The 26,764-nt window shown below is 45.5% G+C and overlaps 1 protein-coding gene and 1 long non-coding RNA gene across 2 annotated transcripts; both read right to left on the bottom strand.

Moving 5' to 3' along the window:
* Nucleotides 1-969: 969 nt before the first annotated feature.
* On the bottom strand, nucleotides 970-3,861 carry LOC136793421 (uncharacterized). Its single transcript, XR_010838659.1, has 3 exons — nucleotides 3,739-3,861; nucleotides 3,493-3,577; nucleotides 970-1,053 (listed from the first exon to the last, which is right to left on the bottom strand). It is a non-coding gene; the product is annotated as an uncharacterized lncRNA (long non-coding RNA).
* A 147-nt stretch (nucleotides 3,862-4,008) lies between these two features.
* On the bottom strand, nucleotides 4,009-25,890 carry GEMIN8 (gem nuclear organelle associated protein 8). The gene is made up of 5 exons (XM_059050887.2): nucleotides 25,741-25,890; nucleotides 21,841-21,921; nucleotides 16,922-16,966; nucleotides 15,849-16,290; nucleotides 4,009-4,533 (listed from the first exon to the last, which is right to left on the bottom strand). Exons 3-5 carry the CDS (start codon nucleotides 16,931-16,933, stop codon nucleotides 4,274-4,276), a joined length of 714 nt encoding a protein of 237 aa, XP_058906870.1. The 5' UTR covers nucleotides 16,934-16,966; nucleotides 21,841-21,921; nucleotides 25,741-25,890; the 3' UTR covers nucleotides 4,009-4,273.
* Between the last annotated feature and the right edge of the window lie 874 nt (nucleotides 25,891-26,764).

Raw genomic sequence — 26,764 nt, 5'->3', positions numbered from 1 at the left:
TCTTCACGGTACCTTGTAACATATCAGTCTAGTCCTTGAACTTCCTGTAAATTGGTAATTCGATGTAAAGTCTTAATTGTTTTCATATTTACAAAAATATTTATAATGTGTTTGATACATCAATCAATCTATATCTATCTTTATATATATACATATATATATATTTGCAAAAATACTTCATTGGTGGGTAAGTCAACTTCCCAATGCATCACAGTAGAAGCCATATTGTCCACCTGTCCCACTTATAATCTTCCCTTTTGAAACGCCTCTGGCTCCTGGTTCTCCTCTTCTTTGTCTTTGCCATTTCTTCTCAGTTCCTTTTACAGACTCCTCTTTACCTGCATGTTAAAGTCATTGTCTTCAGGGCCCCACTGTCACTGGTCCATTCCTCCTGGTCTGTATATGGTCCCCTTTTCCATATTCGTAAGGCTGAGAACTCAGAAGTCTATATATATATTATTTTATTTTATTTTATTTTTGGTTGCGTTGGGTCTTCGTTGCTGCGCGTGGGCTTTCCCTAGTTGCGGCGAGCGGGGGCTACTCTTTGTGGTGGTGCATGAGCTTCTCATTGCGGTGGCTTCTCTTACTGCAGAGCATGGGTTCTAGGCGCGCCGGCTCAGTAGCTGTGGCGCACGGGCTTAGTTGCTCCGCAGCATGTGGGATCTTCCCGGACCGGGGCACGAACCCGTGTCCCCTGCATTGGCAGGCGGATTCTTAACCACTGCGCCACCAGGGAAGTCCCAGAAGTCTGTGTCTTTGATGTGGACCCTCTCCACTGAGTTCCAAGCCCAAATATCCAGTGACCGACAGGATGTCACTGGATATCCTGTGAGCTATTCAAACTCACTGTGTCCCCAAATGGAGTTAATTATCCTTCTTCCTAAACCTGTTGCTCAGTGTTTTCTTCAGCTCATCGATGAGAACCACTATCCAAGACAGAAACCCGAGCCATCCTAGACTTTTCCTCACCTGCCCCAAATTGCCAAGCCCCAGAACATCCATTTCTTCACTAGCTCGACTGTGTCCCCTCTTCTTGCTGCTATAGGCTCATCTCTAAAAGTCAGACAAAGAACAAGTACGTTATCCAGAGTCACATATTCTCCAGCAGGACTAGAGCCTAACCCCGTGCTCCAGCATGGAACACACTGGAATCTTGCTGAGGGCCATAAGCAGCTCCAGATTCTTCACCGTGCTCTGGATACACTGTGCTTTACACATATTGTGAATATGGTTGTAGAGGCCAAGTTCAGCGGGGTGGAGCAGCTAAAAGTGGGGAGTTCAGGAGTCAGAACATCTGGGTTTGACCCTCACTTCCACCACTGAGAGCAAACTTAAGTTGGTTAATTTCTCTGTGCTTCAGTTTCCTCATCTGTGAAATGGAAATAATATTCCTTCACCACTTTCCTGAAATCCCCAAAGCTCTGGAAACTGGAAGTTGTTACGTTTTGTTTTTCAATAATTTGTCTGGCAGCCAAACCTGACTTGACTATAAGGATTTGATGACAAAACCTGACGTGAATGGAATTGAGGATATTTATGGTCTTTACTTATCCCACTTAGAATATTCTTCCATTTTATTGCAACTGGCTTTGATGGCAGGCTGCTGCCCCAGCCCACTGGGACAAGTTCCACAAAATGCTGTTCTACTTCTCAAAAGTACAATGTCTGAATTCTGAAACACCCCTGACCTAAGAGTTTTGGAAAACAGGTTGTATACCTATAATAGCCACTTTGTAGGTGTGTCGTAGGTTGATTGCTAAAGAAATTAATATTTGTAAAGCAATTAGAAAAGTATGTGGCCCATAGTAAACCTTATATCAGTGTTTGATAAATAAACATTTCATGTTACAGTTAACCCTAAAAATGAAGTGAAAGAGAAACTATTATGTGTCCGAAGTTTGATGAGTTTGGGGGCCTCCATCAAAGCTGGGGTGCTGCCATACCTTTTCTGTTATAAAGAAATTACATCAGGGAGACAGAAAAACCCCTTTGGATTGGCACTCCAATCCTCTCCCTGCTCAGAACCAACCTCTATTCTGAAGCCGGTGTGTGTGAATCTTTTTGAAGAGAGTTCCTCAATTTGAGTACATATGTATGCACCCATGGTATGTACTATGTTAGAACAAAGGACGATCCAGCCCTGAATGTCACCAATGCTGAGGCCGACAAAGCCTGCCCTCACCTCTCTCTCCACTGTGCACATACTGCAACTACAACCATCGCACACCTGTCTGCCCCTCCCAGGCTGCCACTTCCCTGAGGGAAGAGGCCATGGTCCAGCTAACTGGGATGGAAAAGACTAAACACCTGCTGTGTAAATGAATGAACAAGTCATGGGTCCCTCCTATCACAAATGATCACAAATGAGACATCAGGGAAGGACAGGTGGGACTCAGGTGTCAAGAGCCAGTCCATCCATTCCAGTTGCTGACAGGGAGACATGTCTCCATATCTGGAAGAAGGTCCATAGCTGGCACTCTTTGGCAATTTTTAAAGACAGGGAATAGGACTTCCCTGGTGGCACAGTGGATAAGACTCCGTGCTCCCAATGCAGGGCGCCCAGGTTCGATCCCTGGTCAGGGAACTACATCCTGCATGCATGCTGCAACTAAGAGTTCGCAGGCCACAACTAAGGAGCCCATGCGCCACAACTCAGGAGCTGGCGAGCTGCAACTAAGGAGCCCTCGAACCACAACTAAGGAGCCTGTGAGCCTCAACTAAGACCCAGAGCAACCAAAAAAAAATTAAAGACAGGGAATAAATACGTGTCAACATGGACTGAGTATATATCGTGTGGCCAGCGCTATTTATTTTCCAGGCACTAACTCCAGGTGGTCCGCACAAGGACCGCATGTGGGGGAATCATGAATACCCACCTCAAGAGTGAGGAACACCAAGCACTGGGAGGTGGAAGTAACTAGCCAGCAGGGGTGGGACCAGCCTCGTGGTTTCTCTGGGGGAAGGTAGGAGAGTCCTTTGTAAAGAGAAACTGCTGCAATTATAGATTTCGGTTTGTATATGTGCCTCAGTCACGTTAATTTTCTATTTAGGTGTACGGGTTTCAAATAAAAAAAGAGAACTGGTAAAGATTTGAAATTTTGGTCATGTGTCACCTCAGGGGAAGTTAATTCTAATTTTTGTCTGCAATACCCAAGCAAACTGCAACTCCAGTAATAAAACGGGAACTTGGAAAAATAAGCACCCAGGGCTGATGAAAGTAATGCATTTGTCTCAGGGCAGGGGCTGAAATGTGCAGCTAAGTGTTCTGAGGGAGAAGCATGTTAATACTACATCTTTTCACCAACCTTTGACGGACGTGGTAAGATTCTCAGGTCAGCGCGGCTCACCCCGGCAATGCACTGTAATAACTTATTTAAAAGGCAGCTGGCTTTTATAAATGGACTGTCTCGTCCATTTTTAGCTTTTCGTTCTCAGAAAAGTATTCTTTTAACAAAACAATAGTCGCTCCCTATAGTAAGAGCTCAATTATACCTTTTCTACAACAGAGGAGACTGCAGAGGTGAGCAGGTTTGGGAACTACCTTCCTTGGCTCTCAATTCTGGATGACATTCCAGCTCTGTAGAGACAAGCAGATAACCAGAAGGACATCAGACAGGGATTCTCATTCCTTTAGAGTAGGAGTTGGCAAGCTACCACCCACAGGCCAAACCTGGCCTGCGGCCTGTTTTTATAAATAAAGTTTTATTGGCATGCAGCCACGCCCAGTTGTTTACTTACCATCTCTGGCTGCTTTCCTGCTGCAAGGGCAGAACGCAGGAGTCAGGACACAGCCCACCTGGCCTGAAAGCCAAAACTAGGAACTCTCAGGCTCTTGACAGAACACGCACGCCGAGCTCTGTGCTGGAGAAGAAGCGGTATTCGTCTGGCGGGCTTGCATCCTTTTCTGCGGGGCTAAAACACTTGGAGTGGGAGAGGACACCTGACTCACTGAAGGCCTTTGCCTAGTTCGGTTGGGTTAAAGATACAAGAAAACAGAAACGCAACAACTAGGCAGTATCTCCAAGCGAGAACTTTAATGAACTGGTCGCTCTAATTGACATTAAAAACCAGTGGGATGTATATGAAATTCTCATTTTACCTCAAGAGAAGATCTCTCATGTTGGCAGCAGGACACACGTCCTGCCCACCTCCACGTGGCGGATATTACCCCCGCCCCCAGGGGACTTTGGTGAACGCGCTCATTAGTCAACCTAACCCAGAGAAGAGCCACGGGAGAGGGGGAGAGGGGGACCGCGAGAGGAAGGGGCGCGGCTCAGAACCTGAGCGGGATGACTGGCCAGTACTTTGGCTGCTTGCGGTCACAGTGCTTGTCGAAGCTGAGCTGCACGGCCGTCTCCATGGCCTGGATCTTGGCGGCGCTGGCCCCGTACAGGCGCCGCATCTCGGCCCGGCGCCGCTCGCCGGGCTGCTCAGCCGGGGGCAGCACGGAGCGGTGGCGCGTGTCGCGGTACAGGTCGTGGTCCGCGTTCACGTAGTCTTTCAGGCGCGCCGCGTCCAGCTGCTGCTGCCGCCCTGGGAAGCAAGCGACATGCGCGCCGGCGACGCGTGAGCTGGTGATCTTGGCTGGCCCCCGGCCCCCTCCGCCCTCCCCCTCTAACTGCCCCGCGCCCGCCCTGCCAGCTGCGTGACCTGCGCCGGATTATCGTTATCTCCTTAGTTAGGAGGCTTAGGAGGCGTATCGCTCACTCACTTATCAGAGGGCTACAAATAGAAGTGGCAACAAGCCACCAGGAAACGTGCCAGCCCAAGTTATCCAACCTCTGCAACGGGTCCTTAAAACAGAGGAGAGAAATGCAACCATGTGGGCCTCTCTCTTCGTCTACACCGCTGACCACAAGCTGCCCAGCGGGGCATGGCTGGTGGCGCTCACGTGGTTTCAAACACTGCACCGGGCCGGCAGGGAAAGGAAACGCTGCCCGGAAAGTCCAGTGTTGCAAGAAGTAGTCCTTCCCACCACAAATGAGATGGTGGGGAAAAAAGTCACCTCTCTGGAAGAGGTATGGTTTGAGGTCATCTGGAAAAGGGCAAGACTAGCAGCTAGAGAACTCCACCGTGATCACGATCCCCGCGTGCTCCGCGAACGCACATCACACCACACAGGAAAGGTTAACCGATTCAACCCTTGTCGAAGGTAAAAGGGCCAAGAAAGGATAATTCTGCAGATGGCAGGGAGGCCTTGGCCACCTCGTCTTGCTGCTGTGTTGCCCGCAGCAGCCGGCCCCTTCCTCACCGAGGGATGGGACCTGCCCCTTCACCTCCTAGGTCCGCTTAGGCTAAACTTCACGTGCGACAGTTATATGCTCTAATCCTACGAATTTAAATGGATTCTTGTAAAGGAAGACAGATTTACTCAGGTTATTCTCCCCTCTCGATTTTTACTGTAACAAGTCCTAGTATCATAACTTGTATTCTTATGTAAATAGAAACAACATAAAAATGTCAACAAAACATAAGGTCAAATTTAGCCAACTTACAGATTTTTGTGATTGTCAAGAACAGAGAAACTGGTAGCAGAATGCACACATCTGTAGCCACCGCTAGCAAGAGGAATACTAAGGAGTGAAGATGGTTGTAGGGGAATAAAACAATGATATATATCATTCTTTCCTTCGTTAAAAAAAAAGTAGCAGAATGAAAGCTGAGTATGGAAGGGAACAAACCCAACAGTGAGCAAATCAAGTGACTGGCAAGATATTTACATGGCTATGCTATTTACGTGGCTAGGCATAGACACTCACAAATCCCGTTCTTTATAAATCGCACCTTGGAGCTGGAGGGAAGGAGTTTTATACTCTTGGAAACATTATTAAAAATGCACATGACCATTTTTCTCTTAGCACATCTGCAGTTTACTTTTAATTTTTTATTTTTTTATTATTATTATTTTTTGTGGTACGCGGGCCTCACCGCCGTGGCCTCTCCCGTTGCGGAGCACAGGCTCCGGACGCGCAGGCTCAGCGGCCACGGCTCACGGGCCCAGCCGGTCCGCGGCACGTGGGATCTTCCCGGACCGGGGCACGAACCCGCGTCCCCTGCATCGGCGGGCGGACTCTCAACCGCTGCGCCACCAGGGAAGCCCATACTTTTAATTTTTTAAATTTTTTTCCCCCTGGAGTCAGTGCCACCATCTTCCCCCTACACGTGGTGATGCTGTTCCCCCGCAAACAGAGAAAAGAACGTCGGACATGAAGATAAAAGGTTCCAGCTCTATATCAAGCTTTACTGCTTACAATTTTAGAAAAGGCACTTTGCCTCACTAGATTTGGAGTTTCTCATTTGTAAAATTAGGAGGTTGGGACTGACCTCCACCGTCGCTTCTGCAGTTTGTTTTTATACAAGGAAGTACTCTGGGAGGAAGCCAAATGACTGTCATGCAAAAGATGCAATATAACTGTTACCTTATCCACGAAAAAGACAGAATTGACCTACTGTGAAAGGCGGAACTAAACCAAAATATTGGCCCGATATGCAAATGAATGGGAGGTCAACAAGCATTCATTTATCATTTTTGGTCTTTCTGGCAAATCTGAAACTTCAGGATTTAAGATGTTCAATTCTCATGGGTGTCTGAATTCTACCCCCTCCTCCCCTGGGGACTACTGCTCCAAAGGCTTGGCATCTCCACCCGAGCCGGGGACAGAAGAGCCCCCCTGCCACCTGAGACACGTTACCAATCCTCGGCCCCGAGGAGACGATCCCACGCGATCCCTCAGAGCCTCTGCATGTAGACGACAGAGGCTCCCAGACCACGGGCCTTTCACCCTCGAATTTGTCCCAAGACGATCATCATTCTCACTGACAGATTTAGTGACACAACAGATGTTCAACTTCCTGTCGAAATGAGTCTCTCAGTTTAAAAAGTTTTAATAAACCCTGGAATCTCTGCTATCCTAGTAAGTGTTGCTCTCTTCCGTTAGGACATGTGAATTTAACCTTTTTACTTTTACATCTTTATTTTTCTTTTCTTTATAACTTAACATGGTTATAACGATGCTTCTTTCTGCTGCCCTTCTGACAAAAACTATCTTGCAGACGTTAAATCGGTCTAACAATTTATACGCCAAGAGCCCTGTCCTCTTATTGACAGCTGTGGGTGAAATGCTACGTGACGCCAAAGCAACCCCAGCTGGCCGGCCGTCACTGAAGCCTGTGCTGTTTTCCAAGTCTGCACTCGGCATGTGCTCATCACAGCAACCATCACAGGGTTTTAGTTCTTAAGAGACTTTATACGGTGTAAGAATAAAAGAATAAAAGACACGGCCCTCTGCTCTCGGTTCTCTATTTTTATCTCCTTCCCATCCAGGATTCCTCATGAAAATTTAAGGCCCAAACCCCGGTCCCCTCCCACTCTCACAAGAAGTGTGGAGGTTTCCTGGTTTCCTGCATGGCGGGTAGTTGCCCTCAAACATAGATCGGAGGGACGGGAAGCGGGTCCTGTGGCACCAGCGGCCCACCTGAGGGAGTCCACTATGGGGGAGGGCACTGTGGCCTTTACTCACCCTGTCTCCCCAGCCCTGGGGGAGGCCACAATGCCCGACCCAAAGCAGCTGCTCAGAGGTTGTCAAGAGAAAGCTCAAAGGCCAGACATTATTTTTTTGTAAACAGCTGTTCCTTCCAGATGCTACTGGAGAAAAATGACAACCCAGGGATAGAGAAAGAGATGCTCAAGTCTCAAAAGGCGCTGCGTAGAGCCCCCTCCCGCAGGTCCTTGAGTCTCCATGGCGGAGAGGTTGGGGGAGGGGGAAGGAAGGGGCACCGCTGAGTTGGGGGTCTGATTTTGTTCCCTTACATTCGAGTTGCTTTGCCTCTACTCACACACACACACACACACACACACACACACAAAGTTCTAACATTAGACTATAAATTTGAAAACCAGTCAGCTTAAAACTAAATACCCTCAGACTAGCTGGGCGCTGGAGGCTACAGGTAGCACGGGAAAGTACTTTAGTGTATACTGACCTAGGGGACCAAGCAAGCCTTAGGATGCAATACTCATGTGAAGGCATCCACTTATTCTAGGTTCTGTTTATTGCTTCCTGTCTCCCAATGAAAGAAAGGATTCTCAATCGCCGGCAGTTTTTCTTCCTGTCCAAACAAGGTGAGGGCTCAGCCAGCCAGATGGAGAGTCATCTGACTGAAGCAGAGAAGTCGAACAACACACTTCAGAAATAACTGAACAGGGGCCTTGTCAGGCAGAGGTCGGTCATTTTTCCCCAAAACAGCTGTGGGACTCAATGTTACCAAGCACTTTTTTCTTGTAGGATATTTGACCAAGGCAATTTGTGTTAATACAAATCAGAGTATCTTTTTCAATTTCAGCTTTAAAACAGGGTTGTAGTGGGGTGAATAGCCTCCCCGCAAATTTCCATCAACCCAGAACCTCAGAATGTGATCTTATTTGGAAATAGGGTCTTTGGGGATGTAACTAAGGATTGAGATGAGATGGTTCCAGATTAGGGTGGGTCCTAAATCCAGTGAGAGTGTCCTTATGTGAGACAGAAAAGGACACATACAGACACAGGGGGAAACCATGTAAAGATGGTGGCAGAGATGGCAGCCTTGCTGCCACAAGCCAATGAAAGCCAGGAGCTGCCAGAAGCTGGAAGAGGCAGGCCCTAGAGCCCTTGGAAGGAAGCGTGGCCCTGCCGACCACTTGATTTTGGTCTTCTGGCCTGCAGAACTGTAAGAGAATAAATTTCTGTAGTTTTAAGCCACACGGTTTGTGGTAATTTGTTACAACGGTACTAGGAAACTAATTTAGGGGTTAACATGCATACAGAGTTAAAACAGGAAAAACAGTATTATACTATTAAGGAGAAACTCTACTGGACTCCATCTGTGTTCAGGATATATAGCCTTGATATTTTTTGCCTCAATCTATACATTTACATGGTGTTACCAATGTAGGTTTAACGTCTATAAAGGAAAAAGCAATCATGGGAAGTGACTTGGACTTCAGAGACCCTGACACAGCAGGAAAACATTCATTAAGTATTCCCACATAATTAGCTCAAAGGCAGAACATTTTGGAGGACAAAGCACTAAGACAAATGAGTGTTAAAGAATGTGATTTCCCCCCATTTTTCTAGGATTAGCATGTCTGATTATATTCTCTGCTGTGTTGCCAGAATTAATGACCTCAGCACAACCGAGCGAAAGCACAGACTTGATTTATATCGTGAATGCCTCGTTTCTGGCTTGTCAGCAACACAGCCAGAACACAGGTGCTTGCCGGCAGAGCTGGGGCCATTACTGACGGGTCTTCCAACGTCACCCCACACCCCTCACTCGACGACAGATGTCATCCCCGAGTTCGAGGGCAATCACCATGTTTACTTTTAGAATAAAAGTACGTTTCCATCCCTCCCTTCCATTTTCCTATGGCCATTCACACGTATCTTCTCACGGACTGCTTCCATGCCCCGAACATCCGGACTAGATGAAACACGCACATGGCGGAATCGTGCTCAGTCGGTATGACTCCACACTTGAATCTCATTGACGAAACTAAGACAGCTCCCTAAACACTGGGCCGTAGGTTTCCTTGTATCTTCTAGGTTTTCTGTGGAGGGTGGAATGAGGGAGAGCGGGGCGGGTTCCAGCAGACTGACTGAAGGCTCACTAGGAAGACTAGAGGCTAAACCTTCCTGCTCGGGTGGACACGACATAAAGGAGCAGCTGTCGCCCATCAAATGTCTACAAAGTACACCTGGGCCCTTGGTAAGACCAGCGCTTTGAGTGCTGGGCGGGGAGTGCACTTAGCCCTTTCTTTCCCTCTCATCCCGCACTGCCCCCATCCCTCAAAGCCTAGTGTGCACTCTGTTTCTCCACCACCATCCCGTGGGGCTCCTCTGACCACTGAGACCACTGGCTCTTCCCCTCATTTGCAAAACTACCCAAGGCCCACACCATGAGTGGCTCTCGTAGGTATCATTTTAAACTTGATTTTGTCTTCTCTTCCCACATGGCTTTATGCTCTTTGAGAAATGTCCCTGTTTGGGCCCGACATCTACCCCCAAAACACAGGTGACAACTATCTGATTGGCTCGTGCCGAGACAACAGTGGCAAATGTTTGTTTCGGGGGGCCTGCTTCTCTACGGGGAATGAGAACTTTCACTCATTTTCCCTCTAAGTATTAGGACGAGGACCTCGCAGTCTCAACTGATGGTTATTTATGACTAAAAGATGATACCTTCCTTAACCTAACAATAAACATTTTTCCTAAGAAATAACTGACAACACAGCTGACCTTTTAAAACTTCACAACTATCTACTTTCCCATAAGTAATGTTACCAGTGAAGTTTTAAATAACAGCAATATCTCGCTAGGAAACGATGATATATAACATAATCAAAAGCATGCCTGTTACCGCTGCACAAAAGACTTCTTTGTTTACGCTACTTAATATTTTTTTTGGTTTTTATTGCTGAAATATGTGAAATTAGAGACTGTCTGGAGGAATAGTAATCACAAACAAGAACACGCTGTCCAGCCTAAAGGATTTTATCCCAAGAAAATATTAAATAAGACCCAGATGATGATGGATTATATAACGTATACATTCCTGTGGAGATGAATAGTCCTGAAAAGCTAAATCTTTCAAGTTTAGCTACGTTTTCGCTTGCTAGTAATATCTTACACAATCTGTGTTCTCTAAATGATTCATGTTCAGGGCTGAATCTGTCCTAATTGAATAAGTAGCTTCTAGCGGCTCAAAGAGCAAAACAACTTCAACCGAGTATTCACATGACTCAGGTCCCTCATCTCTTTATTCAAACATTTCCCGACTGTGTATGTAACTAGACCTCTGTGAGCATTTCTAGCGAAGGTAACGGATTGGAAAGCACCATGGGCATTCCAATTACTTATGTCTGAATGCCAGCATTCATGACTGCTCCAAGGAACACGAACTGATCCTATACGCCACTGAAAGTGCTGGTGAAAAACCTAGCGCTGCTGAAGCGCTGCCCATTATTTTTGGTGGGGCAGCATCAGGCCCTGGCAGCTGCTTCTGACAGAGACCGCATCTTTCGTAGGAAGATTAGATGCCGACACCAAAGCCTGTTCTCACCCTCGCCAGACAACTCCCATGTCTCCCGGGGACCTGATAAAGCTTTCAGGGCGGACTGCAGGACACAAGACTATCAGAGATCCCAGCACAAGCAATTTTGAATTATGCTACAATTACACATTTTTAAAGCACAAAGTAGCGGAAGCTCAATGCGTTTAGTGCTGTTATGAGGAAGGTGGAAGCAGGTTCACTTCCCCAGCCCGTGTAGTTTACTACATAAACTTATATCAAGCAAGAATGTCCTTGAAACAGAACTAAAAGTTGTGGTAATGACTACTTTGACAAAATTGTATTAGTGGCTCAATGTGACAGACATCAAAGCTTTTCATTCTTTTATGTTTTAAATATTCTAAATCAATTGAAGAGTTTGAAAAATGCTGCCTAGGGCAGAAATATATGACTTCTTTTTTTTTTTCGAAGTCAGAGAATACTTTGTTAAAAATATGCAGGGGCTTCCCTGGTGGCGCAGCGGTTGAGAGTCCGCCTGCCGATGCAGGGGACGCGGGTTCGTGCCCTGGTCTGGGAAGATCCCACATGCCGCGGAGCGGCTGGGCCCGTGAGCCGTGGCCGCTGAGCCTGCGCGTCCGGAGCCTGTGCTCCGCAACGGGAGAGGCCACAACAGTGAGGGGCCCGCGTACCACCAAAAGAAAAAAAAAAAAATGCAGAATCTCAATCAAGCACTCACTAATCAGCAACCAGAGATGATCATACTAAGTGAAGTCAGTCAGACAGAGAAAGACAAATACCATATGATATCCCTTATATGTGGAATCTAAAATATGACACAAATGAACTTATCTATGAAACAGAAACAGACTCACGGACATAGAGGACAGACTTGTGGTTGCCAAGAGGGAGGGGAGGTGGGGGAGGGATGGAATGGGAGGCTGGGGTTAGCAGATGTAAGCTTTTATACAGAGGATGGATAAACAACAAGGTCCTACTGTGTAGCACAGGGAACTATATTCCATATCCTGTGATGAACTGTAATGGAAAAGAATATGAAAAAGAATATATAAATGTACAACTGAGTCACTTCGCTATGCAGCAGTAATTGACATGACATTGTAAATCAACTATACTTCAATTAAAAAAAATAACAATCAAGCACTAATCAAGACAGTATCAGAGTAAAACCAGTTCATGGTTAATAATCCATGTTAAAGGATGAGTTACTAGCAACAAACCATAACAACTAACACTTCTTGGGCACTGACTTCCGTACGGAGCACTGCTGTATAACTTTTCTTATATCATTTAATTTTCATAGTTACCACCCCATTCATTAGAATCCCCATTTCACAGATGAGGAGACTGAGGCACAGGGTAGCGGTGCACAGGATAAGAACCTCCAGCTAGTAGGTGCTGGAAGCCTGTAACTCCAGTGGTCCTGCCACAGCTACCCCTGTATAATTCTGCTAACAATAATAAGTACTGGTGAGTAGGGATGGAGGTTGTAAGGGTCTCCATAAAATTCCCTTTTTTGTTGGTTTACTATCTAGATCATGGTAAAACAAACATGTACCAGATTTTCTTCACAGCAATGACAAGACCTGTGTGGTTCACTTTACGTCCCACTCACAGACTGCATTTGGAAACAAAGAAAATTCCGACAGGGTGATTGTATTAGCTTCCTAGCGCTGCTGTAACAAAGTGCAGCACACCGGGTGCCTTAGAACAACAGAAATGCCTTGTCTCACAGCTGGGGAGGCCGGAAGTCTGAGATCAAGCTGTCGGCAGGGCCATGCCCGTCCAGAGGCGCTAGGGAAGGTCTGTTCCAGGCCTTTCTCCCAGCTTCTGGCAGTTCTCGGCTTGTGGCAGCAGAACTCCAGTCCTCTCGTGCCGTTCTCCCTGGGTGCGCATCTGTCTCTGTTTCCAAATTTTTCTCTTTTTATAAGGACACCAGTCATACTGGATCAGGGCCCACCCTAATCTCATTTTAACTTGTTACCTCTGTGAAGACCCTCTCTCCAAATAAGGTCACATCCTGAGGCCTGGGTGGGGGTTAGGACTCCAACAAATCTTTTTTTAGCAGACACAATTCAACCTATAACAATGACGATAATAATAGGACTTGGAGCCCTGATGTAAACTAAGCAGATTTAGGGATGATATCAAACGAAACATGCAGTTCCTCAAGTTTATAAAATATTCAATGCCCACCTCACTTTGTAAAATGGCCCAAAGAACTACAGCAAGTTTAGCACTTCATGGGATAAGGTTTGAAAAGTTCTGATTTAAGGCTCATAATTAATACTGAAAGACTTCATTCATTCATTCAAAATAATATTAAGTGCCAGGCAAAACTTAACAGGCAATTTTCATGACTTTTTCTTAACCTACCTAGAATTCTACCTGACAAAGGCAAGACGGAGAAACAGGGATGGTTCTTAACCAGACATCTGTAACTGAACTGCTGACACGTGAAGGATGCATTTCATTATTCTATTTTCACGTCATTCATGTCTATTTTTCATTGAATAACTCTGTCAGGTTTATTTTAACTTAGCAGGTCATTCAAAATGGCCTTTTAGATGGCTGGGGTTTGCTCCCACCCTTAATTACAACTTCTATCATAAATGTGGCACTCTCTCTGGCGGGAAAAACATGTTCTTCTGCCTTTGGGTATGGACAACAGAAACAAGACCTGTCTCCATCATATTTCCTTTTTCAAAAGCTGTAACAAACAGCATTCCAACCACACGTGGACATGCTCCAATGCCAACTCTCCCTCATCTGTTACATACTTTTAAATTAGATTAACAGTTATGTCAAATGTATTTTGAAAAAAGGTAAAAGTTATTCCCGAAGATCAAGGAAAGACATGCATTCTATGTGTAATAGAAAATACTGTTTTAAAAATACTTCTTTGCATATACTTTCTAATATGCTTCAAAGAAGTCAAAGGTTCAATCAAAAGAAGGGAAGTAAAACTGAATGAGTAGTGAAGAATCATAGGCAGACACTAAAGGGCTCGGTTCCTGGCACCCAGTGGCGGAATCAATAAATGCTCGCCCAGCATTAGGAAAACACAGATCAGCCAAGATGTAAATGAAATGCACCCATCCCCAGGTTTCTATGTCTCCGTTTACTAGAAAATTCTAGGCAAAATATATAATTAGAACTCAATAAAAACAATATTGAGATGGCATATTGTAATAGGGAGAAAAGCTTTTGTATGTCTGTTAGAGACACTGGAAATGTAAATGGGCTGGTGAATCTTAACAGTAAGGAAAGCACAAAAAGCAGTTTTAGTTTTTTGTGGCAAGTTAGTAAGAAATTAAAAAAATAAAATTCCTGCTTTCCGACTGAAGATTTAAGACCATTATCCCAATTCTCTAACCCCAGGAACAGACAGCTACGACACAGGATCAAACCAGAGACGGTAAATACCAGGCATTTTGTTATTCTTTTCAGGTTCCCACTGGTGTCTACTCTGGAGGGAGCATGAGATTTAAGACTCGGTAGCATAAAAAAGAAATGAAACTGAGTTATTTTTAATGAGGTGGATAGACCTGGAGTCTGTCATACAGAGTGAAGTAAGTCAGAAGGAGAAAAACAAATACCGTATGCTAACACATATATATGGAATCTAAGAAAAAAAAAGGTCATGAAGAACCTAGGGGTAAGACGGGAATAAAGACACAGACCTACTAGAGCATGGACTTGAGGATATGGGGAGGGGGAAGGGTAAGCTGTGACGAAGTGAGAGAGTGGCATGGACATATATACACTACCAAACGTAGGGTGGATAGCTAGTGGGAAGCAGCCGCGTGGCACAGGGAGATCACCTCTGTGCTTTGTGACCACCTAGAGGGGAGGGTGGGAGGGAGATGCAAGAGGGAAGAGATATGGGAACATATGTATATGTATAACTGATTCACTTTGTTGTAAAGGAGAAACTAACACACCATTGTAAAGCAATTATACTCCAATGAAGATGTTAAAAAAAAGACTCGGTAGCTCTGCAACACCAGGGCAGTCTCTGAGCTGTGCACCAGTGAGGCGGCAGCAGCATTTTAGGAAACTAGCGGTGCTAAGCCCTGAGTCTGTGCTAGAGGAACGAGCACAGGAACTGGAGTCACACACACCTTGCTTTGAATCCTAACAGCAAATTACCAGTTGATACCACAGAACAAGTCAATGAAGCTCCTGAAGGCTCACTTTCCTTATATGTGAAATGGGCTTAAAACCTTGAGGGACTGTTGTGTAGACTAGGGAATGCACACACACACCCCATCTGGTGTAGTGTCTGAAATTCAGTAAATGGCAGAGGTACTATTAGGATAAGTTTTGTTCTAGAACTAAAAAAAAAAAGTCCTATATTAGAACAACCCTGAAAACTAATATAAGTGAGGTACCACATCACCAGAGCTTTTCCAGGCTTAGGATTGGGTTTGAAATATTATCTGTACCCAAGGGAGGACGTAGAAGGTTATAAATGAGGGCCGGACGGGACTTCCCCGGTGGTCCAGTGGGTAAGACTCCATGCTCCCGAAGCAGGGGGCCTGGGTTCAATTCCTGGTTGGGAAACTAGATCCGGCACGCGTGCCGCAACTAAGAAGCCCGCGTGCCAGCGAGGGCTGAAATGAAGACCCTGCGTGCAACAAGTAAGAGCCAGGGCAGCCAAAATAAATACATAAATAAATACATAAATAAATAACAATCAATGTGGGCAGGGGACAAGGCCAGTGGCGGGGCGGGGCGGGGCAAGGCCGGAGAGGGGCGGGAGAGGGGCAGGCTGCACTTACGGCGCTCCGCCCGGTGCCTCTCGGTCTGGGCGAAGTACTGGCGTAGCTCCTCTGTGATCTCCATGTTGCTCACGTCGCATTCTATGCCACCGTCGTCGGAATCGCTCTCTTTCTCCTTCTCCTTCTCTGCGGGCCAAGCTGGCTCTTTTCTGCCGCGTGGATATGGCCCACGCCTGCCAGCGTGTGAATGACTGTGGTGGGAGTCCCGGGAGGCTGGGGGATGCTCGTGGCAGGACCGAGGCCTTCTGCCCTCCTTAGCATAAGCGCTCTGGGGAAGGCCCATGGCAGAAAGGTACCACGGGGACGTGAAGAAAGATTCCACGGCCTTCCGATAGGCATTCTGGTGGCTGCGCATCCACGCCATCGCCTGATGGTAATGTTGCCAGTATCGTGCGTAGACCGGATGAGAGGACCAAGACCCCAGAGCTTGTGCTGCTGCCGGCTACAAAACAAAAAGAAATGTACGCTAGACACCACGTGGTTCAGCCTCGAGAGAAACCTTCAAACGTTCAATCAACTAACCGTGTGTTTACTGGGTATCTACTAAATATCTCCTCTCCACGAGGGTGCTACGGGGCCAAGGAGAATATAAGACAGGTCCACGCCCACCACGGGCACCAGGCGTGGGCACACTTGCTCTGAAGTACATGCGCATGAGGCACACAGAGGACAATCAGTCTGAGGTTACGGCCCATCATAAAGCGGGGACAGAGGCTAATAATGATCATTTCTAGATGAGACGCAGGGGGCAAGAGGACCCAATGTCTATCATCTTGGGCCTTTCTACCCACTGTGATTAAATGACTAATTGCAAGTTAGAAACGCCCGCCAAGAACCACATGAACGGGTGAGCCTCATGCTCTCGGGCCCCTCCCTCTCTGCCCCCTAAACACGTGCTGGCGGCCCACTCCTCAGTGCCTGGGACGAAAGATGACGAGCAACACAGCCGGTGGCGCTCTGCCTTGAGTTCTCTGCTGTATTTCTTTGGTCTTCTCCGTCATGCAATGAGACACCAAGACGTTAAAAGACTAAAACTTACCTTTTTTCTCATCAGTTAAAAAAAAAACACGTACCTCTGCTGCCATCTCTGATTGTGAAAGTCCAAACGAGCGCCGAAACTAGGAAAGAACAAGCACAGTGCAGACATCTGCTCAGTCCAGGGGTGTGATATTCGTAGCTATTTTGCGGTCTGCATAGCAGCTCCTCAGAGGCCCCTCTCCCCAGGGGCGGCGCCTGATCTTCACGCAACACACCACGACAGGACCGACACCTGGGCTAGTGGTCTGAGAAGGAGGGACCCCCTTCGGTGTGATTCAGTGGCTCAAAGGACACTGCATTGTTCAAGTATAGTACTTGTTTCCCTATTGAAAGTGAAGTCCACGAGAGTAACCACATAAATAGCTAGACATACGTATGTAAAAAATAATACAAAGAACACGAACTAAAAGTGTACAACTATTACTTTATTTACTAACCCATAGTTCATACCAACGCCTATTTAAATTAACCCTGGAGGGCTTCCCTGGTGGCGCAGTGGTTAAGAATCCGCCTGCCGATGCAGGGGACACGGGTTCGAGCCCTGGTCCGGGAAGATCCCACGTGCCGCGGAGCAACTAAGCCCGTGCACCACAACTACTGAGCCTGCGCTCTAGAGCCCGCGAGCCACAACTACTGAAGCCTGAGTGCCTAGAGCCCGTGCTCTGCAACAAGAGAAGCCACGGCAATGAGAAGCCCGCACACCGCAAGAAGAGTAGCCCCCACTCGCCGCAACTAGAGAAAGCCCACGCCTAGCAACAAAGACCCACTGCAGCCAAAAAATAAATAAAGGAATAAATAAATGTATATATTTTTTAAAAGTTCATAAAAAAAATAAAGTAAATTAACCCTGGATCTCCCAGAGGCCTGAGTAGAATAGAATACATCTTGCCAACTCACTGAAAACCTTTGTTGGGTCTTGCTGCAGGCCTGGGACTCGGAGAAGCCTCTCTAAATAAAACAACTCTCTCGGCTGGGTTGTACCCTGGGCTTTAAGCTCCCCAAACGCACCTTGCTTTGGTTTTGACTGCAGAAAGCATCTTTCAGCCAGCGTGTGACACTACACTCTCCCTGCCTACCCATGCTGCGTCTCTGCGGGAGGAGAAACTGGTCACTTGGAGACTCCACCGAGTGACCGCGTAGAATACCTCTGCCCAACGGCCTTGCTCTGCCAGGATTTACTCTCTTCCGTGCTATCTACCTCTTGTGATTTATTGATATGTCAGGAAACACCTCAAGGTAAAGTTTAATCTGCATCTGCACCTTTTACAACATATTTAAAACACACTTCAATTTTTTTCCCTTCTGTTCAAGGGTTCAGAGATGCTCAAGTGCCAGCCGACACCAGAATGTACTTTAAGGAAAAGTTAAACAAAAGCAATAGCCTAAAATGCATGAGAATTTAAGCATCTATGAGACAAAACCCTTAACACAATGTGATGCTGAGCAAACAGGTCCTTGGGTTTTGAAACTCTGGAAATCAGATACCGAAAGAGTCCTATTTTTCCTACTTTACTTTATTATAGGGTAGAACTTTAAAATCTCCAAGCCTTAAGAAATAAACTTATTTTGTAATCTCCACCAGATGTTTTGCTATGGTTAATGCGGAACACTGAGATGTTAAATTGACCACATGTTTTAAGATTTAGCCTAAAGAGCACGATTCACATTCTTTTTAAATATCATAAGCTTTCAAAGAGGGTATCTCCAAGAGGGCTGACATGGTCTTCTGTAAACTTATCTTAAACACAGCCCACACTTCCCGTTCCTTGTTCTAAATTCACACACACACACACACACATGCAGTGAACGTAAACCGGGGGAAAGCTAACAAGTACGGTGAAAATACAAGTGTAACTTATTGTTCACATTACTTTACAACTATAATTTAAAGGCTTAAAACATAAACAATTATCTGAAAACCTGGCTAACTGCTATGTGCTTTATAGGTACCAAAGAAAAATACACATAAAAACATCCAATACAACTAAGGGGCTAACCACCTACAGAAGTAAAACCAACACAAAAGAAATTACAGTAGAAATCAGTATACACTTGAGGCCTAAAGTGTAAGGTGCAGCCTTTAAGCGGCTAAGTCACCCCAGCCAGGTTTTACACGTCTACCACTGAAATCTGAACAGCTTTCTGAGTGCCTGAAGCACAAAATGACATTAAAGTGAACGCCATGTGTATCTTAATCAAATTTGTTTTGGAGATTAACAATTAGCATAGGAATTAAATTTTAAAAGCCTGTGAGACATCTGCGCATCTTAGGGAAATTAAGAGTTTTGAATCCAGACTTCTATGCCTTATAAAATACGTACTTAGAACCAGATCAATGTAAATGTTAATCATCTCGAATTGGGAGGTCTGAGAGCTTCAGATATGTAATAAATATTATTGTGATTGAACACTACTGCAGACCTCAGACGATCCTGTTTTTATTTATAATTGGGAAAATCCAGCCTGGCTTTAGAAGCAGAAGTACCAGTATTCTGAAAATGCACAAGATGGCTTATGAGAGGCTCCCTTCTGCAGAGCTAGAAGTTAGGCATGCGTGGTAGAGTAAACAACTGTTTAAGAGGTTCAAGTGTAATTAAACGAGTGCCCCAGGCTGTTCAAATGCCAATGGCTGCGATTAAAAAGGGGTGGGCAGAAACTAACACACCATTGTAAAAGTTATACTCCAATAAAGATGTTTAAAAAAAAAAAAAGGGATGGGAGTGCTAATTTGAGGAGTGGTTACTTACTTATGCCTTTGATTCAACAAATAACTTGATACAAGGGCTGCCATGTGCCACTGCTCAGAAATCAGGAAAGGCACTCTGGGCACTTTTGCAAGAAAGCAGCCAGGACTATAGGAGCTGAGATGACGGAAGAAAGGCAGTCCCAGCATTTGGACCAGAAGCCGTTCAGATTCAGCACAGGCTGCTGACTACCTACAAAGCATTATCAAGTCATCTGCCGAGATGCTGACCTCTTTTAAGACCCAGGCCGTTAAGGAAAGATGAATTTACATTAATCATGGAACACAGGCACCTCTGTCATCGATTTTCTTCTGATTACGCTTTCCTCATTGCTTTGGCCACTGGGACACTTATAATCAAATCTGCTGCCATCTTATAGCACGTTTAGAGTCCTCAGGCTCTACGTTCAATCTGCTGCTCATTTCACCCTTGGATTTATTATTTTCCCTCCCCAAATTCCAAAACCTAAGTATCATATCCTTTTACATTTTAAGTATTTTTAAGATTCCTAAAATCCTGTAGATACTCAATTAAAAAGAGTATCGCTTCTGTGTGGAATCTAAAAAAAAATGATATAATAAATGAACTTATATACAAAACAGAAGGAGATCCACAGACAGAAAACGAATTTAAGGTTACCAAAGAGGGAAGGGGGGGAGGGATACACTAGGAGGTTGGGATTAGCATATACACACTACTATATATAAAATAGGTAACCAACAAGGACCTACTGTAGAGCACAGGGAACTCTACTCAGTATTTTGTAATAACCTATAAGGGAAAAGAATCTGAAAAAGAATATATAACTGAATCATTTTGCTGTACACTTGAAACTAATACAATATTGTAAATCAACTATACGTCAATAAAAATAATAAAATAAAATTTTCTTCAAGTTGAACAAAATATTCCTGAGAATGAATGACAAATTAATCAGTCTCTCTCAAATCAAAGAAGAAAAAATATAGAAAAACACATCTAAAGAAAGAGCAGCTTGCATAGAACTTTATTATGAGCTCACTATTTCCCATATTACTGTTGGTATTTTATATCAGCAAATTCTTTTCTCTAAAGGGCCAAATAGTAAATATTCTGGGCTTGTGTGTCACATATACTGTTACACAGCCGTCCTCTTTTTTATAAAATTTAAAAAACAACCCTTTAAAAATGTAAACATCATTCTTAGCCGTGGGCCATCACTTGCCCACCCCTGCTTTATGTTAATCCATTACGAGGCCCCCTAGACTCCACCCTCAGTACGTTGAGCATCCTAATTGTTCCTCGCTTTGCACTTGGAAATCAGTGGAGGAACTTTGAGATTCTCACCCGTCTCATGAGTTATTAGGCTCAGAATAAGACTAGTGGAAGCAAGAAAACTGTGATTATGACCAACAGCAATTTGGTGACCAGTTCCTAATACTGGGGACAGAAGAATCCTCTCTGTGACTAAATAAGCAAATGGGACCATTTCTTAAAGAGCTCCATAGACATGTAAAGACTTAATTAAGAAAAACAAAAACCAAAAAACACCCCACCCTAACTCCTGCAAAACAGGATCAATCAACAGGGCTTAGAAAGCATATGTAGTGCCATGATTTCTGATGGAGATTCTACTAGCTGGCCCGGGCTAGGCAGGAACCCAACAAGGACGGGAAGCAGGAAGTGGGAAGCAGGAGAGAGCTCCGAGTGTTTATTCCCGGGAAGAAGGAATCCATATCCTTCCCGGCTGGCCGCATCACTTAGCACCTAAGGGAAGGAGAGACCCTACTCTAAGAATGAGCCCTGTTAGGGCTTCCCTGGTGGCGCAGTGGTTGAGAATCCGCCTGCCAATGCGGGGGACGCGGGTTCGTGCCCCGGTCCGGGAGGATCCCACGTGCCGCGGAGCGGCTGGGCCCGTGAGCCGTGACCGCTGCGCCTGCGTGTCCGGAGCCTGTGCTCCGCAATGGGAGAGGCCACAACAGTGAGAGGCCCGCGTACCGCAAAAAAAAAAAAAGAATGGGCCCTGTTAGCTTTTCAAAGCTGGGTTCCACAAAGGCACTTAAGGACCTAGTAAAAATGCCTGGGCTTCTGAAAAGCCAACGTTAGAATAATTCTAGACACTACAGCAGTACTGTCACACACCACCACCAGCTCAAAGAAAAGAAAGCTTAAGGTAGCAGCAGATTGAGTTGCCCTTTCAATGGTTTTTAATTTTATCTTTCATTCCTCACCTCCCCAGAGTGTCTCCTACTCTTTTCTGGCACCTGGCTCCGTGACTGCGCAGCAACTTTTCTCCTAATGGGATGGTGGAGCTGAAAGAAAAGAAAGGGTCAATGTCAGGGAAGGCCCGGGATTCACGGCACTACCAACTGGGCAGCCGTCCCCAGGGAGGACAATGGCACGATAGTCGCTGCCCAGCTGAGCCTGGGCAAGTACAGAGACCGAATTCACTGTTCTCAGTCACCAGAAGAGGAAGGAAAAAAACAGCGTTGAGGTCATTCACGAAACACTGCTGAGGCCCACAGGCAAAAGGCAGTGCCTCTGAGTCTTGAATGATATATTTTTCCGTATAGCCTTTCTTAAAAACTGCACTCATTCTTCAATGACTCTGCTTATCCTGGGAGACACATTTTTAAATGCATAAATATACAGGAACAACAACAGACATGAGCTTTGTGGTTTTCAATGGATAAAATGTGACTATTTCCATTGAGTCATTAAACATTTCCACCAATAAGGAATGCGGCTTTGCTGAAAGGTAGTGACATTGTACAATTTTTTTTTTTTTTTTGGCCGAGCTGCACAGCTTGTGGGATCTTAGTTCCCCAACCAGGGACTGAACCTGTGCCCTGGACAGTGGAAGCACGGAGTCCTAACCATTGGACAACCAAGGAATTCCTTGTACAAATTCTTTTTACTGCCTATTTACATGCTTATAATAAATATAGGATCTAGGATGCATCACAGCAACCAGATAAATAAAACACAAATTTCCTTCGAAATGATAATGTATCCTCTGTAACTGGATTTTCCTCTCTATCCTCCTTTTCCACTAGAATTCTGAAAATTAAATACATGAAAATGTATCGGCTTTGATTTTTGCATAGAAACACATTCAACGTTGGTCATTAAATAAGATACGCAACTTTCCCATAAGGCTCTCCCTAATTTGGTTCTCTGAGCCGACCAGAGAATTGGGGGGATCTAATTAGGCCTTCAGTATACACAGTTTCAAGGTAGAAGGAACGGGGTCTGCTGGAGATGGCTCAAAATAAATGACGGTATGGTGAGAAATCTGAATTACATACATTGAGTCCTATGCAGTTCTACGGAATCTCGGTATATGCGGTAATAACCCTATTAGAGAAGATGTCTCCCAATAAACGCACACACTGGTAGGAACTTCCTCAACTAAGACAAATGAGAAAATGAGGTTTTTTGGAGAGCACTGCTTCTTGCCATCACCCCCAGCTTCGACCTGAGGCTGGCAAGTTCATCTGGCTTGCTGCCCTCAGAGGCTCCCTCCTGTGGCTTGGCGTGGTCCTGGCTTAGTGATTCGGACATCAGAGATGGCTCAAGTCTGAACGGCCTTTTCCCACCCTCAGCAGTCCAAGCTCCATCTTTCCTCCAGACACAGGCCTCCGACAAGCACACAAGCTACTGTGTTTAGAAGGCCTGTCTCTGTCCACCTATAACAGTTAAAACTGATGGGTGAGGGAGCCTCAAACCTGAGTTTCATTTCCCTTTCATTCTCTCGACCCCAAGCCCCAATTTACTCTTCTAGCTGTTGCAATAAGAAGCAATGTCACAATGAAGGCACAGCATGGGGAAGGAGGAAGGTGGAAAGGATGTAGTTAACAATTCTTTTTCGTACAAACCATTTTCTACCCATAGAACGGCACTGTTTAATTTGTCAGCAAGGGTGATGGATTTGGGAATGGATTTATTTGCAAGTTCACCAAATCCCCATGTGACTAACATAAGAATCAGAAGTGAAATATGAGTACAGCCCCAAAACAAGGTTACCCCCTGACTCTTGAACACAACAGGCAATGTGAAAGCTGAAAATTGGGGTAACCGACAAGGACAGAATACAACGCAAAAGAGGAAACAAATAAGTTCCCTTCACTGCAAGTATATTCTTCAAACAGCAAAACCCAGTGTGACCATGAAGGAATAAGGGTTGGACAGGTAGGTAATACAAGTTAAGAGCATAAACCACGACTGGTTTAAAGTGGTTAAAGTCACCATTGGATGTCAGAAGCCTTATTTCAAGTTTTCCTTCCATAAACACATACAGAGTAATTTCACGTTAATCTCTCTTTTCTGCATTTAAACGGCACTCACTATGCCCCTCTCATTTGGGCATTTAATCAATTACTTGCAGGCCTGGACTCTGCCATCTGTTCCTTTTAAATTTCCTTTTTTCCTTCCAGCATAAAAAAATCATAGCTAATATTTCCTGCCCTTGGATGCTGTTGGGATCGCCATTTCCTGTTAACACTCTCCTCCAACCTCTACCCTCCCTAAAATCACTGAGTAGCTAGTAACTCAAATAACTGGCTATAAAGCTCCACATCTTTACGGAAAGTAGATATCTAAATACATTAATATGTTTTCAAAGATATTTTCAAATCATCTGACCTTTGATCTACAAGTTATGCTCTTTTTTCCCCTGTTCACTTTTTTACACTGTTCTATAGCTGGATTTCCTATTGTAGAGAAGTACAGACGTCCCTCGGTGTTCGTGGGGAATTGGTTGCAGGACCTCCCCCCGCAAGAGACCAAAATCCGCGGATGCTCAAGTCCATTAGATAAAATGGCGTGGTATAGTCGGCCCTACGTATCCGCGAATGCGGAAGGAAGTTTCAAGAGTTCCGCGTCTATTCTGTGAATTCTCCAACCTCTACTCTATACTTACTTGTTCAGTTTTCCTCCCTATCCTTCTCATTTCACCCTATCCTTAAATGTTGCACCCTAAAAACGAAAATAATCCTTCACCCTCTGTAAAACACTTTTAGAATGAAAATTCTCTCTGGAGCTTTAGTTTATATCCTTTCCCAGCACAACAACGAATACTCAGAGGAAATCTGTACACCTTACTGTGAACTTGCCTTCAGTTATGCCTACCCAAAGTTACTAGCTAACAGTCTTCGAAAATATACGGTTTTTGTTCACATTGCCATCCCAAAGGGGCTGTTACTCCTATAAACTATATTAGTAAAAACTGTACGTGTAAAGGTTACCCCCACCCCATAATTCATGGGAACTCTGAGAGTAATTCCAGAAGTGTTATTTGTGTTATTAATCTTCAGTCTAAACTTTCAAGTAATGTTGTTCTGACTTAAGGTGCAAAAGAGCTGAATACAGAATCTAGCCTGTGAAACAACTTTAAAAATCATTCCTGAGAAGAATAAAATTGTTCAGAACCACCTGGTCTGTACTAAGGGACTCTCAGCGTTTCAGAGCTAAAAGGTACTTCGTTGGCCACTGGTGCAACGTCACTTAACTACTGAGGAAGAACGGAGGGGAAAAGACATTCTCCACCTCCACACGTAAAGCGCAGAGAAGACCGCAGGTGCCAAATGTTCTCCAGATAACTGCCATCAAAACCTCTGACCTCCCACAGAGGTCAACGCGCGAGGGAAAAGAGAGGAAAAGAAAACCCCCATTTTTGAATAGACGGGCCAATATCCTAGACTTCCCTCTGAGGATGAGGCTGACCTGGGTGATCTGTTGTGATTCTCGGCTGGATGGGCAAAGTCCGAATTCACCTTCCAGACCTAGCTTGACATAGTGTTACCTGACACATCAGATTCACAATGGGGTGCTTTCATAAAAATACCGATGCCGGGGCCCCACTTCTAGAAATTCGAATTTAACTGGTCTGGGATGGAGGCCCGGGCATATAAAAGCCATCCAGTGATTCTGGCGCACGGCAGAGCCGAGGGGCTCTGGAACCAGTTCCCTCTCACAATGAGCGGGATGCTGATAATTACGACGATAACGTGACAGGCAAGCCCTCTGCCCTCCCGGCCTCAGAGAAAGTCAGGCTCAGGGGCAGCCAGGCTCAGGGGCCTCCAGGGGCCTCCTTCACTCCCCAAATGAAACCCAGCCACCCCCGGAGTCACCTCGAGGGCGCGTAGCCTGCGAATCCTGGGCGGTGGGCGAGCAGGGACCTATTTCCGGTGGGAAACAGGAGACTTGGTGCGTGGGAGAAGTTGTTGCCGGGGCGATTAGACGTGAGCGGCCGGTGCGGGTCACGTGGCCATGACGCGAAGGAAGTCCCGCCCTCCCCTCGGTTGACGTCACGTCCTCGCCGCGTTCCGCACCACGCAGGGGGAGTGGCGCGAAAATGGGGGCTCCGCCTCTTGGGGCGGAGCGTGGGGACGGCCGGTGCAGGGTGTAGTGACCGGATCGCGGCACTCGGGGCGCGGGGCGGGTGTTTACTCCTGTGCGTCGGGGTTGGGCGGCGGGTCGGGAAGACGACGGTCGTTTCTGCACGGTTTCCGCCTCCGCTGCAGTTCCTTGGCATTTAACTCTTCGCTCTGAACTTTCTCACTTCCGTTCCCTTGTGTTTAGTTAGCCTTCCTTTTTTTTAAAAACTAAAACGGAGGGTGGTCGTGGCCCAGGCTTTGAAAATAGTCACCCAGATCTGAGTTTGAGTGCGATTCTAGCGCTTAGTTTATTAACCTCCCTAAGCCTCGGGTTCTCGCCCCGAAGAGGTGAGAAATACCTGGTGCACAGGGCCTGGTGCGTGATAGCTGACAAAAATTGGTGCCTATTAATTAACATTTTTTAAATCATCACAATCATTATCAGCAATACCTGTTCTGTTAGCATCGCAGAGGAGCAATAATAACCGAGCATAAATCACTCAAAGCCTAAGTGGCATAATCCTTTCTGGGGTAATTTGGCAAATTGCGCGAAGAGCCCTAAAAGGGGGCATATTTCTGTACTAGAATGTTCACTTCCGAGAATTTATTCCAAGGAAAAACAGCCGTAAACCGGATGCTCATTGCAGAATTATTTCAAAAAGTGGAAAGTGCAAACAACTTAAATGCCTACTAAGAGTAAATGGCTAACTCAATTAGACTTTATCAATGGTGTGAACATTATTACCATGTTATTCCTATATTCAAGAAGAATCAAATA

This window comes from Kogia breviceps, chromosome X (assembly GCF_026419965.1).
Source record: "Kogia breviceps isolate mKogBre1 chromosome X, mKogBre1 haplotype 1, whole genome shotgun sequence".
NCBI lineage: Eukaryota > Metazoa > Chordata > Mammalia > Artiodactyla > Physeteridae > Kogia > Kogia breviceps.
This window is presented reverse-complemented; position numbering and strand designations above follow the sequence as displayed.

Bases quoted from the DNA above. Each gene is read 5' to 3' on its own strand.
- GEMIN8 (XM_059050887.2), bottom strand. The intron at 4,534-15,848 runs GTAAGTGCAGCC...CTTGCTTCCCAG, and splicing joins GAGGCACCGGGCGGAGCGCC to GGCGGCAGCAGCAGCTGGAC.